The following is a 17,480-nucleotide window of genomic DNA, read 5'->3' as shown; positions in this document are numbered from 1 at the left end:
CACCCCGAAATAAGTGTGCAACCTGGATCCTTTAGCTCCAGCAAACCAAGGGCACTGGATCCAACAGGTCCCCATCCGCCACCCTCCCGCCTGATTAAATGCCCCCGCCTCCAAACTCACTATGGGGCAGGTCACAAGATTCCGCCCTTCATTTTTATTTAGGAATTCTAATTGAATGAGACTATTTTTTAATTAGGTTTCTGTTGAGTTTTGCAGCTGTTGTTTTTATTCATTCATGGGATGTGGGCATCGCTGGCTAGGCCACCATTTATTGCCCATTCCTAATTGCCCTTGAGAACGTGGCGATGAGCTGCCTTCTTGAATCATTACAGTCTATGTGGTCTAGGTGCACCCACAGTGCTGTTAGGGAGGGAGTTCCGGGATTTTGACCCAGTCACAGTGAGGGAACGGCGATATATTTCCAGGTCAGGGTGGTGAGTGTCTTGGAGGGGAACTTCCAGATGGTGGTGTTCCCATGTATCTGTAGTCCTTGTCCTTCTAGTTGGTAGTGGTCGTGGGTTTGGAGGGTGTTGTCTAAGGAGTCTTATATGAGCTGCTGCAGTGCACTTTGTAGATGGTACACACTGCCATCGGTTTGTCGGTGGTGGAGGGAGTGAGTGTTTGTGGATGGGGTACCAATCAAGCGGGCTGCGTTGTCCTGGATGGTGTCAAGCTCCTTGAGTGTTGTTGGAGCTGCACTCATCCAAGCAAGTGGAGAATATTCCATCACACTTCTGACCTGTGCCTTGTAGATGGTGGACAGGCTCTGGGGAGTCAGGAGGTGAGTTACTTGCCGCAGGATTTCTGGCCTCTGACCTGCTCTTGTAGCCACAGTTTAATGGCTACTCCAGTTCAGTTTCTGGTCAATGGTAACCCCCAGGATGTTGATAATGGGGACTCAGCAATGGTAATGCCCTTGAATGTCAAGGGGCGATGGTTAGATTGTCTCTTGTTGGAGATGGCCATTGCTCAGCACTTGTGTGGCGCGAATGTTACTTGCCAATTGTCAGCCCAAGCCTGGATATTGTCCAGGTCTTGCTGCATTTGGACATGGACTTATATACAGTGTCATATTTTCAAAGCTTAACCGAGTCAAAAGCATGCTCACTGCTTTGATCCATAAACCTACCTGGGCGTCTATCACTTTTGTTGTGCTTTTATGCTTCAAAAGCACCCATTGCAGGCAGGATGGGAGTAGACCTTGTGTGTGGAATAATTCCAGCTTTGATGTCATGATGTTTCATTTGAGTGATGACATGAAAGAAGAATATTCCCGTAATCCATTGCTTCTCATTTGTAATGCCATTGGCTGACTGTCTGCTCTCTGCCTGCCTCTGTTCAGGCGTGTTCAAGTGTAGACACAATAATGGGTCGGGGGCACTGTAGCTGCCACTAGGTGTACAAATATCTTCCCTTATACCATTTTTAGGATTTTATGACCATTTAAAAGAATTTTCCTTAATGGTGAAATTGGATATGTCAACATTTCACAGCAACTGACATTTTATATAACATCGACATTATATTAAATATAATTGGCAGATAAGATCCAATGGGATCCATAGTGACAATAATTAGCACCTTTTGAGGTGTATTTCTAACTACTTTTATGTTGTATCTCTGGAACTGTACCAAGCTCAGCTCAGTGTATACAATAAGTGATGAGGTAGGAGGGAAGATGCAGTTGCCATTATGATCAGAGCTAGTGAGCCGATGCGCTTGCAAAGGAATCCGTTTATTCTGTGTCATTCCATTTATATCCACTTCATTACGTGTATGGGAATGGAAAATCTATTGGTGTGGTAGGGATAAGTACTATCCCATTCCTTATGCAGGTGCTAAAAAGCATTTATTTTTCATTTTCCCCGACTTGCTAGTGATTTCCAACACTTAATTCTTTTCCAAAACCTGGACACACACATACTTTGGGCCGCGCTTGAGCAAACCTTCATAACTGAAGGAACTAGAAGTGCTGCTAGCCTGAAAATACCAAATATGATAAAGGACTTTTCAGCATCAGGTGAGCTAGAAATTACATTTAGGTGGGCTTATGACTTCAGTCAACTGAAGACATCATTAGGTTTTAACCAAATTTGTACAAAGTGATCCCCTTCCATCAGAAACTGGCCGGGAAGATTTCAACAGGTTTCTGTTTATAGTTTCATTACATGTTCTTTATAGGCAAGTTTACAATTTCTCTATACAGAACAGCAGAAACTTTCCCCACAATTCCTTTGAAAAGTTAGCGCTGGAAACCTTTTGTTTTACGTGAGATGCTGAAATTGGCAATTCTAAATTGCAATTAACTTGTAGCACAGAACGCAGGTTCTAAACTACAGCAAAACAGTACATCACAGCAGATGTATTTTTGTAAGATAAATCCAATGATATTTGCACATCTATGTATTATTTTTCTCATCCTGCTTTGCTTGCTTTTTGCATTCTTATTGAACAGTGGGAGTTTTTTTTTTGTTGGCCTTGCATTTAAATTAATTTGTATTCAGGAAAGACTGTGTCCATAATAAACAATCTTCTTTCTCCTATTTAAACTAGATCAATTCAGTTTGGCTTGTGGAGGGATCCTATTAAGATAAAATGGCACAATTAGATTAATTTTCTAAGTCTCATTAAATGTTCATTAACAACGTCATTTACACAGATGTCCTGTAGTCAGACAGCCACCATTCTTTATTTAGAATTCATGGAGATTTAATAGTGTGGAAACAATAAACTGTTGCAATGAAATGCATATTTATTAAAAAAAATAATTACCGGTTACAGAGTTACAGTGAGGAACATGCATGGCTGGAAATATATTGCAGAAGATTTATGAATCTAAAAAATGATTGATTAAGATAAGTTTTTTTTTAATGGGCTTGGCAGTAAATATATTCATAGAAATGATTCCAGCTAGAGAAAAAGTCCATTCAATGTATGGATGGTACCTTAGTTGAGGTTTTTAACATTCTGTGAATTTGAGAATGTGACGTGGCCAGTGCTATGACTAATCTCGTTATAAAAGTTACTAGAACATATATTTTGGTTTTTGTAGTGCGTGTAAGGCAGTTAGTGGAGGGTGGTTTTGTCATTCTGTAGATTTGAACAAAGTGGACATTTACTTTGGTCAACTCATATAAATTACTAAACTAGTTAGTGTAAACTAGTACAATATGCCCCTACTTTGGGCAAACAATTAGAAGAAAAAATATACTCTTTGTGCACAATATTTGCAATCTTGCATACTTGGTTTTGGAACTGCTAACTAAATATATTTAGTAGCTGCATTATGGTAGAGAAGCTCAGACAAGTGGTATTGCTACTAATAATAATTGTAATAATACTCAAAATTGTACTTGAAATATGTGGTACAAGAGTCATTAAGGCATTTGTTCCAGTTGAATGAAGCTAACAATTGACTTTGGCAAAATTCCACATTCTGCAAAAAATAATTACCGAGTGCAAACAGTCAACAACTTTTCCAGAAATGGATTTTTTTTCATTTTCGTAGCTGGCTAATATGCATCCTGTATTTGGACTATATTTGAATGGAAGTGGTGATTATGCATGCAAAGATTTATGATTGTTTTGTGATACACTGTAGTTTAGAGTGTGGTATCTGGGAAGCCTGTCATAAGAACAATGTGTCTTTGAAACTGCTTTGTCACCAAGATCCATAGATATAAAATAAGGGAATATAGGTAATATGAATTGGCAAGTGAAAAGACGTATTAAGATAATGACAATCTTTCAACAATTTAATGATGTATGAATGCTACCCTATTATAGAATCATGGCATATTGCAGCAAAGGAACAGGGCATTTGGCCCATCAAATATGATGGTGGATAAAGGAAAAGGGGATTGAAATTGTTTGGGAAAAGGTTAAATGCTAATGGGCCAAATGGCATATTTTCTTATAACTTCTATATATTTATGTGGCATTGTTATAAGTAATGTATTCAGATTTATAAATGTGGTGTCCAGAAATTAGACAATTCAATAAGCTATGGATACACAGGCCTGGTTTCAAGCCTTTTTCAGTTGATATTTTTAAATGTGTATATTGATGCGTCAGGTTAGACAGACAACTCTTAAGTTTTCATAGTATTGCAATAAATGTCAGTATTGACAAGTTGGGAGGATCAATAAGGATACATACTTTACAACACAATTCTGTTCAGTTTCTTCTGCTACACGTTAAGCTTACTAATATAGTTGCCATGTATGTAAACTTTGCAAAATGGCTGACTCTTCTGTTTTTTTTATCAACACTAAATTGTAGTTTTCAGCATTTTTGTTTGTAAATTTCCAGGCTTCATGATATTTGGCTAGTGCATTATACTGTTGCCTAATTTTGGCAAAGTTATGTTATGAATAACTCTCAACAATTATAAGAAATCCAACTCTCCATGTGCTCTTCAGTTTAATATGAGTCCTCTCACTGGGAACAAAGCTATAGTATATGTGTTTGTAGTGATATAATTTACCTGTAAATTCTGGGAATAGGTGAATGTACAGTGCTTTGACCAATGAAAAATAAAACCACTCAAAGAACATTTAGACAGCGGCTTGGGCTGTCCCAAATTGCTTTACAGTCAAATAATTATTTCTGGGTTGTAGTCACTGTTGTCATGCAGGGAAATGTGGTTTTTGATGTTGGTTGAAGGCTAAATGTTGGCCAGCACACCTAGGAGAAACATCTCTGCTGTTCTTCAAAATAATGCCATGGCATTTTTTACATTCACCTTGGAGATCACAATGAGCACAGTCTCTATTGCCAAGCTGAAAAATTAAAAGAATACAAACTGAAAAAGATATTGTACACAATATGAGTGATTGAATAGAAGTTCATAACATAAGAAATAGGAACAGGAGTAGACCATTCAGCCCCTCGAGCCTGCTCCGCCATTCAATAAGATCATAGCTGATCATCTTGTGTTTCGATTTCCACATTCCCATCTAACCCTGATAACCTTTGATTCCCTCGGCTAATGTAGAAGAGAAATGTTCAACAGTCATTATTGTTAATCTTTTTGTTTACTCACTGGTGTAATTTATATTATTGCAGGAAATGTTCACTTACCTTTCTACTGAAGTAAAGAAGTTGTCTGAAGCTCATGGTGAAAGGCTTCTGGAAACCTCGCATAACCCTGTATCTTTAGGTAGATCTGATTTTTTAAAATATATTTTTTAAAAAGGTAATTATTTATGTGTACTTTCACCCAACTCTGTCAATTCAAAGGTTTTTTAAACATTTTTAGAAAATAAAACCCTTGTGTAACTTAAGTTAAGCAAATTTAATATAACAGCTCAGAAAGCTTTATTTTGCATGATTTTAATTCAAATTAACAGATAATTTAAACCAAGAAGCTTTGATTTAAGAAAAATTAAGCCTTTGGGAAGCTAAGCTAGTTATTGAGGGAGGTACTGGCAGAATTTTAAGAACAGCTTTTAGCACCAGAACAAAAGAAAAATATTGTGGATACTGGGAATCAGAAATAATAACAGAAAATGCTGGTGAATGTTGAGCAGTTCGGGCAGCATCTGTGGAGAGATGAACAGAGTTAATGTTTCATGTCGATAATTTTTCAGTGGAACCTTCCTCCTTAGGCACTGCCTCAGGATCGGGGATGACTTTCTTCCATTCCATTTGATGGGTTCTGAAATGGCTGGCATCTCATGCGTGATCTGCAGACTCTGCCACATGTCGGGCAGGTGGCGCTTGAAGGGTTGGATAGGTGGGTTATTTAGTGGTTTGTGCACTCCCTCCAGTGCCTTGACTTTGCCTTTGCACGTTCCCAACCAAGTGTCTCGATGTGTTCAGCGCCTTCCCGAATGAACTTCTCCATTTTGTTCGGTCACAAGCCAGGATCTCCCATAAGTCAGCAGATATGTTTGACTTCTTCAGGGATGCTTTGAGGACATCCCTAAAGGGTTTCTGCTGTACTTCTGGGACTCTCCTGTTACAACTGAGTTCAGAGCAGAACAATTACTTTGGGAGTCTGGCATACGAGCGGCATATCCTGCCCAGCAGAGCTGGTTTTGAATGATTAGCTCCTCAATGCTGGGCAAGTTGGCTTGGGAGAGGACACTGTTGTTAGACCGCCTTTCTTGCCACCAGATTTAGAGGATTTTGTGAAGGCACTGGTAGTAGTACTTCTCCAGTGCTTTGAGATGCCTGCTGTAGGTTGTCCAAGCCGCTGAAGCATATAGGAGTGCGGGGATTACTGCTGCCCGGTAAACCATGACCTTAGTCTTGGGTTTGAGACCTGAGAATCAGAAGAACGAGTCTGATCTGCTGAGTGTTTTTCAGCATTTTCTGTTTTTCTTTCAGCACTAGAGGTCAGTAAAACACAGCAGTTAGTATTTTCACACATTTTCATGCAGCCTTGATTAGAAAAAGAAAGACTTGCATTTACATAGTGCTTTTCTTGGCCACCAGACTGGCTAAAAACCTAGTCCCAAGAATCTAGCTCAGGAGATGCTTCACTCTGTCATTGGCCTTCATTCATTTATTCATTGTGATTCTTACAAGATAATTGCAATGCAGTTGAAGGATTTGGGCAACAGTTATGAATGTTGCCTGAACCCCAAGGCTGCATCTGTACCTTAAATCAATGAGGCATTATCAGTGATAAATATAATATTAGTGAACTTGTTTTGAACCTGATGTTCTTTGTGTTGTGATGCAGCCCAGTCATTCAACATAAAGACTTAAATTCCTGCTTTTGAAGGTTAAAGTGGTGCTAATGTAAAGCAGGAAAATGCTATTACTGAGTTAAAGGTATATTGTATCATGTGACTGGATCTGCAGCTTTTTAACAGTATGTTGCATGAAAATTTGTTTTTTGAACCCATTTTCTCCTTGGTCATTTTAATAAGAAGGTGGGAGGGAGCCACACCACAGGGAGCAGGCATTTTAGCTGGCTCTTGCCCTTTTTTAAGAAACTCTTTCAGCTCCAGATTTTCCAGTTCTAAATATTGATCACTAAATTTGTTGCAACATTTTGAAGAGTTATGATGCCATCATGCCAGTGAAACATGTCCATATTTGGTGAAGATGTTGCCTCAATGGACCTGTGAGCAGAAAATATTCTCAATTTTTGAACATTGTCTAAGTGGTATGACCAGCATTAACATGATGAGCTGCGAGATTTTGGTCTGTTCCCCACTCGTGATGCTGACTATAACTCACTTTTTTTTCAGTTTTAGTATGTAGTTGGCATCCCACCACTCCTCACAAAATATCCTTGCATTTCCATCTGTTACCAAGAGTATTGGTGGTGAAGTGGATGTCGCTGGTCTAATGTTCCTTTTTATAGTAGACACTTGAGATGCTTTGCAGCTGCTAGTCCTTCATTGATTTTTATTATTTCAAGTATTCGTTTCTAGAAAGTGATTTAATTTTTTTTCCAAACACAGCAATAATAGAACAAAAGCTCCATCTATGTTGTTTTCGCTTTAGGTTGTGTAAACATTATCCCAAAGTAATTATAGTTTTATGACATCAAGATACCAGTTTAATTGCCATATAAACATTCATTGTAGCATGATATTGCAGTACATAGTTTTGGTATTTATAACTTAACCACGATTAGTTTTCTCAATTTAATTTAATGACTAATTTGATTAACCCTCTTGAATACTGAGTGGCATTTGTTATTCTTAACTGGTGCACTTGCATTGTGCCGACCAGCTTTAGATTGGGAAAATTATGAGAGGTGCATGCTGACAACACTAAGGCTGGAATTAAATGCCGCCCCCTCCCCCAAGGTGCTTTTGGCAAGGGGGCATTTAATGGGGTGGGAGCGTGATGGGTCGAGACCCGCCATCTTCCCGCCTCTGTCCAGATTAAGTCCGGGTGGGATAGCTTGTGGACAGCCTTCCCGCACTGCCGCCATTGAGGCTCTTAATTGAGCAATTAATGCCTATTTAAGGACCTCATCCAGGTGCCGCTGTTATTCACTCAATCGTGGGCTGGGCACTTGCTATGCCAGAAGCTCAAAAAGCAAACAATGTCAGGGTTGCTTGTGGATTTCTTTGGTGGGTGTGGGGGGGGCGGTATCCCTCGTTGTCAGGCACTCGGTGCCTGATCGAGTGTCCCAGTATTGGAAAGGTGGGGGCTGTTGAGAGCCACGCTCCTGCTCATTCTTTCAAACTGCCTCCTCCTCCCTGTGAATCTGACACCACAACCCTCATCCCGCCATCACTCACCTGCGGACTGGACCCCGGGGGTGTATAATCAGCAGCAGTCACCGCCTTCCTGGTAGCGCTGCTGAGCAATGCACAGCTGCCAGCTTCTGACAGGCAGCTCTTGGAGACAAGATTTCGGCCCCCAGGGTCCTTGACCCTTGAAGGCCCTTCACTGTCCAGCTAAGTGCCTGATTGGCACTCTTGCCAGGGCTCTTGTCGGCTGTGCAGCCAGTCGGTGAGACTCCCGTCACCTATACTAAATACCGCTCTAAGCTACATAGCTGTCTTCTTTTTTATTCATTCACAGGATGTGGGCTTCGTTGGCTGGGCCAGCATTTATTGCCCATCCCTAGTTGCCCTTGAGAAAGTGGTGGTGAGCTGCCTTCTTGAATTGCTGCAGTCCATGTGGTGTAGGTACACCCACAGTGCTGTTAGGAAGGGAGTTCTAGGATTTTGACCCAGCGACAGGGAAGGAATGGCGATATATTTCCAAGTCAGGATGGTGAGTGACTTCGAGGGGAACTTCCAGGTGGTGATGTTCCCATCTAACTGCTGCCCTTGTCCTTGTCTAGGGTAGCGGTTCTGGGTTTGGAAGGTGCTGTCTAAGGAGCCTTGGTGAATTCCTGCAGTGCATTTGTAGATGGTACACACTGCTGCTACTGTGCGCCAGTGGTGGAGGGAATGAATGTTTGTGGCGTGGTACCAATCAAGTGGGCTGCTTTGTCCTGGATGGTGTCCAACTTCTTCAGTGTTGTGGGAGCTGCACTCATCCAGGCAACTGGGGAGTATTCCATCACGCTCCTGACTTGTGCCTCTAGATGGTGGACAGGCTTTGGGGAGTCAGGAGGTGAGTTACTCGTCGCACGATTCCTAACCTCTGACCGACTCTTGTGGCCAAAGTATTTATATGGCTAGTCCAGATCAGTCTCTGGTCAATGGTAACCCCCAGGATGTTGATATTGGGAATTCAGTGACGGTAATGCCATTGACCATCAAAGAGCAATGGTTTGATCCTCTCTTGTTAGAAATGGTCATTGCCTGACACTTCTGTGGCACGAATGTTATTTGCCACTTGTCAGCCTAAGCCTGGATATTGTCTAGGTCTTGCTGCATTTGGATATGGACATCTTCAGTATCTGAGGAGTCGCGAATGGTGCTGGACATTGTGCAATCATCAGTGAACGTCCCTACTTCTGACCTTCTGATGGAAGGAAGGTCATTGATGAAGCAACTGAAGATGGTTGGGCCAAGGACACGACCCTGAGGGATTCCTGCAATGATGTCCTGGAGCTGACTTGATTGACCTCCAACAACCACAACTATCTTCCTTTGTGCTAGGTATGACTCCAACCAGTGGAGAATTTTCCCCCTGATTCCCATTGACTCCAGTTGTACGAGGGCTCCTTGATGCCACACTCGGTCAGATGCTGCCTTGGTATCAAGAGCAGTCACTCTCACCTCACCTCGGGAGTTTAGCTCTTTCGTCCATGTTTGAACTAAGGTGGTAATGAGGTCAGGAGCTGAGTGGCCCTCGCAGAACCCAAACTGGGCATAAATGAGCAGGTTATTGCTAAGCAAGTGCCATTTGATAGCACTGTTCCATTACTTTACTGATGAAGGAGAGCAGACTGATGGGGTGGTAATTGGCCAAGTTGGATTTGCCCTGCTTTTTGTGTACAGGACATACCTGGGCAATTTTCCACATAGCTGGGTAGATGCCAGTGTTGTAGCTGTACTGGAACTTGGCTAAGGTCGCGGCAAACTCTGGAGCACAAGCCTTCAGTACTATTGCAGGAATATTGTCAGGGCCCATCGCCTTTGCAGTATCCAGTGCCTTCAGCCATTTCTTGATATCACGTGGAGTAAATTGAATTGGCTGAAGACTGACATCTGTGATGCTGGGGACCTCCAGAGAAGGCAGAGATGGATCATCCAATCGGCACTTCTGGCTGAAAATTGTAACAAATGCTTCAGCCTTATCTTTTGCACTGATGTGCTGGGCTCCTCCATCATTGAGGATGGGGATATTTATGGAGTCTCCTCCTCCAGTGAGTTGTTTAATTGTCCACCACCATTCACGACTGGATGTGGCAGACTACAGAGCTTAGATCTGATCAGTTGGTTGTAGGATCGCTTCACTCTGTCTATCACTTGCTGCTTATGCTGTTTGGCACGCAAGTAGTCCTGTGTTATAGCTTCATCAGGTTGACACCTCATTTTTAAGTATGCTTGCTGCTGCTCCTGGCATGCCCTCCTGCACTCTTCATTGCACCAGAGTTGACCCCCCTGGCTTGATGGTAATGGTAGAGTGGGGGATATGCTGGGCCATGAAGTTACAGATCATGTTCTAGTACAATTCTGCTGCTGCTGATGGCCCACAGTGCCTTATGTTTGCTCAGTCTTGAGTTGTTAGACCATTTAGCATGATGGTAGTGCCACATGACACAATGGAGGGTATCCTCACTGTGAAGGCTGTGCGGTGGTCACTCCCACCGATACTGTCATGGACAGATGCATCTGCGGCAGGTTGGTGAGGATGAGGCCAAATACGTTTTTCCCTTTTCCCTTGTTGGTTCCCTCACCACCTGCTGCAGACCCAGTCTAGCAGCTATGTTATTTAGGACTCGGTCAGTAGTGGTGCTACTGAGCCACTCTTGGTGATGAACATTCAAGTCCCCCACCCAGAGTACATTCTGTGCCCTTTCCACCATCAGTGCTTCCTGCAAGTAATGTTCAACATGGAGGAGCACTGATTCATCAGCTGAGGGAGAGCAGTATGTGGTAATCAGCAGGAGTTTTCCTTGCCCATGTTTGACCTGATGCCATGAGACTTCATAGGGTCCGGAGTCAATGTTGAGGATTTCCAGGGCAACTCTCTTCCGACTGTATACCACTGTGCCGCCACTTCTGCTGGGTCTGGGACAGGACATACCCAGGGATGGTGATGGTGGAGTCTGGGACATTATCTGTAAGATTTGATTCTGTGAGGATGACTATGTCAGGCTGTTGCTTGACTAGCCTGTGAGACAGCTCTCCCAATTTTAGCACTGGACCCCATATGTTAGTAAGGAAGACTTTGCAGGGTCAACAGGGCTGCGATTGCCGTTGTGGTTTCCGATGCCTAGGTCAATGCTGGATGGTCCGTCTGGTTTCATTCCTTTTTTGTGACTTCGTTACAACTGAGTGCCATTTCAGAGGGCATTTAAGAGTCACCCACATTGCTGTGGGTCTGGAGTCACATGTAGGCCAGACCAGGTAAGGACAGCAGATTTCCTTCCCTGAAGGACATTAGTGAACCAGATGGGTTTTTACAAAAATCGACAATGGTTTCATGGTCATCATTAGACTTTTAATTCCAGGTTTTTATTACACCATCTGCTGTGGTGGGATTCGAACCCTGGTCCCCAGAGCATTACCCTGGGTCTCTGGATTATTAGTTCAGTGACAATACCACTACACCATCGCCTCCCCTCAATCTACAAACCACTCGTAGATACGGGGAAGATAGAGCTTTGCACACACATGACAGAGACATATTTAATGTTAGCTAAGAGGTGACTCCAAAGATATTTGCCTAAAAAACGACAGTCACTGCACTTTATTGTTTGAAACATTGTACAAAGCATTTTCAATGAGATAACCCACTATATAAACACGAATGTTATTGTAAAGGGACTTTAAAACAAAAATTTAAAAGAAAGAGTTCTTGCTGCTTGTAGTTATGCACAAATGGCATGAGTAATCTTTTCAAAATTTGAGTTCTGATGAAAGATCATGACCTGAGAGTTAACTCTCTTTCTCTTTCCATGGATGCCGCCAGACCTGCTGTGTATTTCCAACATTTTCTGTGTTTATTTCATATCATACCTGGCCCTTTCTGGCACAGCACATAAACAGAGGTCCTGGGCTGTTGTGTGAGCAGACTCCAGGGTTACTTTACGGACTGTTGGTTAGGCCTTCTAAGGACTGGTATGAAGAGGACATGCTCCACTCATTTGTATCTGAAAATTGCAACTGGGGTCACAGAAACAATTTGCATATTTAAGCAACATCCATAAGACGTAGGAGAAGACGTAGGAGCAGAAGTAGGCCAATAGGCCCATTGAGTCTTCTCCGCCATTCAATGAGATCATGGTTGACCTGATAATCCTCAACTCCACTTTCCTGCCTTTTCCCCATAATTCTCGATTCCCTTACTGATTAAAAATCTGTCTTTCTCAGCCTTGAATATACTTAACCACCCAGCCTCCACAGTAAAGAATTCCACAGATCACTAAACTCTGAGAGAAGAAATTCCTCCTCATCTCTGACCTAAATGGGTGACCCCTTACTCTGAGATTATGCCCTTTGGTTCTAGACTCTCCCACAAGGGGAAACAACCACTCAGCATCTACCCTGTCAAGACCCCTAAGAATCTTTTATGTTTCAATAAGGTCACCTCTCATTCTTCTAAACTCCAATGAGTGCAGACCCAACCTACTCAACCTTTCCTCAAAAGAAAATCCCTCCATACCCGGATCAACCTGTTCAGAGTATTCCAGGTGTGGTCTAACTAGTGCCTTGTATAGTTTTAGCAAGGCTTCCCTATTTTTATACTCGGTTTACTTTGAAATAAAGGTCTACGTTCCATTTGCCTTCCCTATTACCTGCTGAATTTGTATGCTAGCTTTTTGTGACTCAACGCCACCATCTAGAAGTTCCCCTCCATGTCACTCACCATCCTGACTTGGAAATATTTCATTGTTCCTTCACTGTTGTTGGAACAAAATCCTGGAACTTCCTTCCTAACAGCACTGTGGATGTACCTACACCACATGGACTGCAGCGGTTCAAGAAGGCAGCTCATCATCACCTTCTCAAGGGCAACTAGGGATGGGCAATAAATGCTGGCCCAGCCAGCGAAGCCCACATCTCGTGAATGAATTAAAAAAAAAATGCACGAGGACCTCCAAATCCCTCTGTGCTGCAGCTTTCTGCAGTCTTTCTCCATTTAAATAATATTCAGCTCCTCTATTCTTACTGTCAAAGTGCAAAACTTCACATTTTCCCACATTATATTCCACCTGCCAAGTTTTTGCCCAATCACTTAACCTGTCTATATCCCCCTGTAGACTCTTTGTGTCATCCTCACCTCTTGCCTTCCCACCTATTTCTGTGTCATCAACAAACTTGGTGATAGTACATTCACTTCCATCATCCAAGTCATTAATATATATTGTAAATAGTTGAGGCCCCAGCACTGATCCCGGTGGCACTCCACAGGTTGCCATCCTGAAAATGTCCCCCCTGATCCCAACTCTGTCTTCTATTAGTTAGCCAACCCTCTATACATACTAATATACTACCTCCAACACCATGGGGTCTTATCTTATTAAGTAGCCTTATGTGTGGTCCCTAATCGAATGCCTTTTGGAAATCCAAATATATTACATCTACTGGTTCCCCTTTATCTATCCTGCTTGCCACCTTCTCAAGGGCAACCAGGGATGGGCAATAAATTCTAGTCCAGCCAGTGAAGCCCACATCCTGTGAATGGGAAAAAAAAACTTTTTCTCTCGTGATAGCTATTGTATTTATTTCCTCCCCCACCACCTCCCCCCCGCCCCCCCCCCCCCCCCCCAACCCCCTTTTGCCCCTTGACTATTTAGTATTTTTGGAATGTTATTAGTGTCTTCTACCTTGAAGACTGGTGCAAAGTATTCATTCAACTCCTCTGCCATTTCCTAGTTCCCCATTATTATTTCCCCAGCCTCATTCTCTAAGGGGCCTATGTTCACTTTGGCCTCTCTCTTTCTTTTTATACATTTAAAGAAGCTCTTGTTGTTCATTTTTATATTACTAGCTAGTTTACCCTCAAAGTTTATTTTCTCCCTCTTTATTTTTTTTTGGTCATCTTCTGTTGGTTTTTAAAACTTTCCCAATCCGCTGGCTTACCACTAATCTTTGCCACGTTGTATGTTTTTTTTTCAATTTGATACTGTCCTTAACTTCCTTGGTTAACCATGCTTGGTTTATCCCCTTCCTAGAATCCTCCTTCCTCACTGGGATATATCTATGTTGTGAGTTATGAATTATTTTCTTTAAGATCTGCCATTGTGCATTAACCATCTTTTCTGCTAAACCCCTTTCCCAGTCCACTCCCACCAACTCTGCCCTCATTCCATTGTAATTACCCTTATTTAAATTTAGCACAATTGTTTCTGACCCAAGTCTCTCACTCTCAAACTAAATGTTAAATTCTACAATGTTATAGTCATTGTTTCCTTGGGGATCTTTTACTCTGAGATCATTTATTAAACCTGTCTCATTACACATTACCAGATCCAAAATAGCCTGATCCCTCGTTGGGTCCACAACATATTATTCAAGGAAACTGTCCCGAATACACCTCTGCTGATTTGATCTTCCCAATCTACATGAAGATTAAATTCACCAGCTGGTCCCAGCACGGTTCAAGTGAACCCGTCCCACCGTAACAGTTCCCTTTTACTCCACTGGTGCCAGTGTCCAATGACCTGAAATCCATTCCTCCCGCACCAGTCTTTGAGCCACGCATTTAACCCCTTGACTTTATTTACCCTATGCCAGTTTGCCCGTGGCTCAGATAGTAATCCCGAGATTATTACCTCGGAGGTTCTGCTTTTTAATTTAGCTCTCAACTGTTCAAATTCTTTCAGCAGAATCTTATTTCGAGTCCCATCTAATTCAGATATAAAAGCTGCTCACCCATTTACTGGCCTGCTTGAAAATTGCATCAGGTGGCCCTTGGGCATCAGTGAGGCAGCCAACGTGCCTCTTCCACCCACATCTTCATTCACTTATTTTTCAGGCGGGTAATAGGCGAGCAGTAGTTAAAAAGCATTATTGCATATATCATGATTGGGTCACTGATTTTCAATTAACTAAGTCAGAAGATTTCCTAATTTCATTACCAGACATATTCCTTGGCAGCCAAGGTACTGTTTCTTGTTGCAATGTAACCAACAGGTCCATGGGAGTGCTCTTCAATGACACTCTTTTTCACTTATTATTTGATTTCACCAATTGTTTGGAGAAAATTGTGTTACCTTCATTCAGTCCCTCCCAGAGGCTATGATTGAAAGCTCAACGTGTGCAGGACATTGATTCTCAGTTTAAGCCCACTCTGTTCTTTTGTTGCCATCTCCCTCATTGCAGCATATTTTTTAACCTGTATGTTTTGTATTGAAACACAAATTGTCTGCTTTATGTGAATCTCCTACTATGCAACCACCTCATATTGTTCCGTGCTTTTCCACTTATTTCAGCAATGTCCTTGAAAAGATTTCATGAGCACAATGATAAGGCTGTCACTCAGCTTGGATCTATGCTTTTCACCAGACTGGTATCTGGAGCCAGGTGAGTTGCTGAGTAATTGGCACCCTTAATGCACTTATTGATTGACTTGTGCTTTGTCTTCCTTTTCATATAAGGATCATGAATGCCTGTATTGGGTATGTGAGCTGCATACACTGAGGCTTGTCATTTTAAAAACCCTCCTCTCCTTCCCAAATGCAGAAGGCTTTTTAAAAAATTATTCTACATTGTTTCTTATGTACTTTGTTGCTATATCATTTAAATTTTGAATTTAATTACTTATGCTTTTGGAGTCAGTCTGCAGTGCAGTTTTTTTTCAGTCAAACAAAATATGTATGTTTGCTTGGGCCAGATCCACATTGTTTCTCTCTCTTGTCTTAAGAGTTGTTCCTGTCGGCTCAGAACAAATTATAAATGGATACGCTTTCAAAGGATTTATGTCACACACGAATTGCTATCCATGCCCTTATCTGAATGCTGCATCATCTATTGGAATAAAAAAACAAGATGTGGACCTTTTTATTAAGAAACTGGACAAGTGTCTCAAGACCTTACTGAAAGAGAAAGAAATTGCAGGAACTGAAACGGAAATGTTGGCAAAATGTGAAGATGTTGTTACAGTGGATTTGTCAGAAAGTGTCCAAAATGGACTAAAAGTCATGACAGATGTGGTAAATCACCCTTTCTGATACCCCTTAAATTGGGCAAGCTCGCTCAATTCAGAGGTGACTAGCAGAAGTGCATGACAGAAAAATATGTTGAAAACTTTCATTATTCTCATTTTTTTTTCTTTTAGTTTTCTTTGAGGATGATTGTTGATCATCTGGAGACTCTTAAAAGGGAATTATGTTATGACTCTGAGGCACATCTGAGGAGCTAATGTCATAATTATTTTCATGAGAATGATGAAAACAATAATTTGACCATCTACAATTAAGAATCAGTTGCAAATGGGGTACATTAGCCTACAATATATATTTTGAATGCAGATGGAGTTTAAATTGGGTTTATTAAAAATAAAAATGTGGCTTAGGAAAATAATTGAAAATATTTGAATTTGCTCTTGCACTGTGAGATTGTTTTATAACTGTTTTGTCCTAAGCATTTTTGATGGTGTGTATTGCATTTGACATTGCACTATTTTCTTTGTTAATTATTAGCTGTCGCAATAAATGTGTGTAAATGTGTGTAAAAGTAAAACTTGTAAATATGAATAGCACTTGTACAGTGGTACGTGGGAATTACCCATTTTTCTCCTTTTTAAGGTGAGGGTTGGAGGTTATGTACGATGCATTGCCTTGTATCTGAGGGTTTACTTGGTAGCCCAGCATGACCTTAAGAAACCACTTTTCTCCTTTGCACTAGGTAGAATAGGGCCTCCGCTCTTCAGATGCTTGTCAAATCAAATCCACTATAAATACATGGAAAAAAGCCAGATATCGTTTCACTTGAGACCCTTAACAGGCAATACTGACAAAGTTAATATCTTCAAAGTAAGTTACCATTCCGCAACTGGATTATAGACCAGAGACTTGAGCCTACTTGGGGCTCAACTGCACACAGGCTAAGTTGCTGATTTTTAGCCTACAGCATAGATGTCTTTTGTAGTTTTTAAAAAAAAGGCTTAAAATATTTTTTTAATTTTAATTGCATTGCAGAAACCCAGTTAGTCTGAAAAGATCTTCACTGTTTGGACAAGAAAAAAAAATGATGAAAGTAGTTAAGTAGATGGTTACTCTATATATTGCATACTGCATGTTCAAAACCCCAAAAGTAAAATAACACTGTAACTAATAAAGCAGTTGAGTGAAATTATAGAAACAAAGCCTCAGCTGCAATTGAAGTTTTGCCAAGGCCTATCACTTCATTACACTGGATCATTTGAAATGTATGTACATATGGACAACATGTACATTGTAAGACGAAAAGGGATAGCCAAGAAATCTAGAGCAA

The 17,480-nt window shown here is 41.4% G+C and overlaps 1 protein-coding gene across 5 annotated transcripts in view; it reads left to right on the top strand.

The window, feature by feature from the left end:
* sepsecs (Sep (O-phosphoserine) tRNA:Sec (selenocysteine) tRNA synthase) overlaps positions 1 to 16,757 on the top strand; it is a 97,818-nt gene extending 81,061 nt beyond the window's left edge. For all 5 annotated transcript variants that reach the window (XM_078545805.1, XM_078545776.1, XM_078545794.1 and 2 more), the window contains 3 exons: positions 5,068 to 5,161; positions 15,479 to 15,569; positions 15,910 to 16,757. In XM_078545805.1, coding sequence (XP_078401931.1) covers positions 5,068 to 5,161; positions 15,479 to 15,569; positions 15,910 to 16,216 — 492 coding nt within the window. In that variant the 3' untranslated portion in view covers positions 16,217 to 16,757. The remainder of the gene's footprint in view (positions 1 to 5,067; positions 5,162 to 15,478; positions 15,570 to 15,909) is intronic.
* The last annotated feature ends 723 nt before the right edge of the window (positions 16,758 to 17,480 follow it).

This window comes from Cetorhinus maximus, chromosome 1 (assembly GCF_964194155.1).
Source record: "Cetorhinus maximus chromosome 1, sCetMax3.hap1.1, whole genome shotgun sequence".
Classification (NCBI taxonomy): Eukaryota; Metazoa; Chordata; class Chondrichthyes; order Lamniformes; family Cetorhinidae; genus Cetorhinus; species Cetorhinus maximus.
This window is presented reverse-complemented; position numbering and strand designations above follow the sequence as displayed.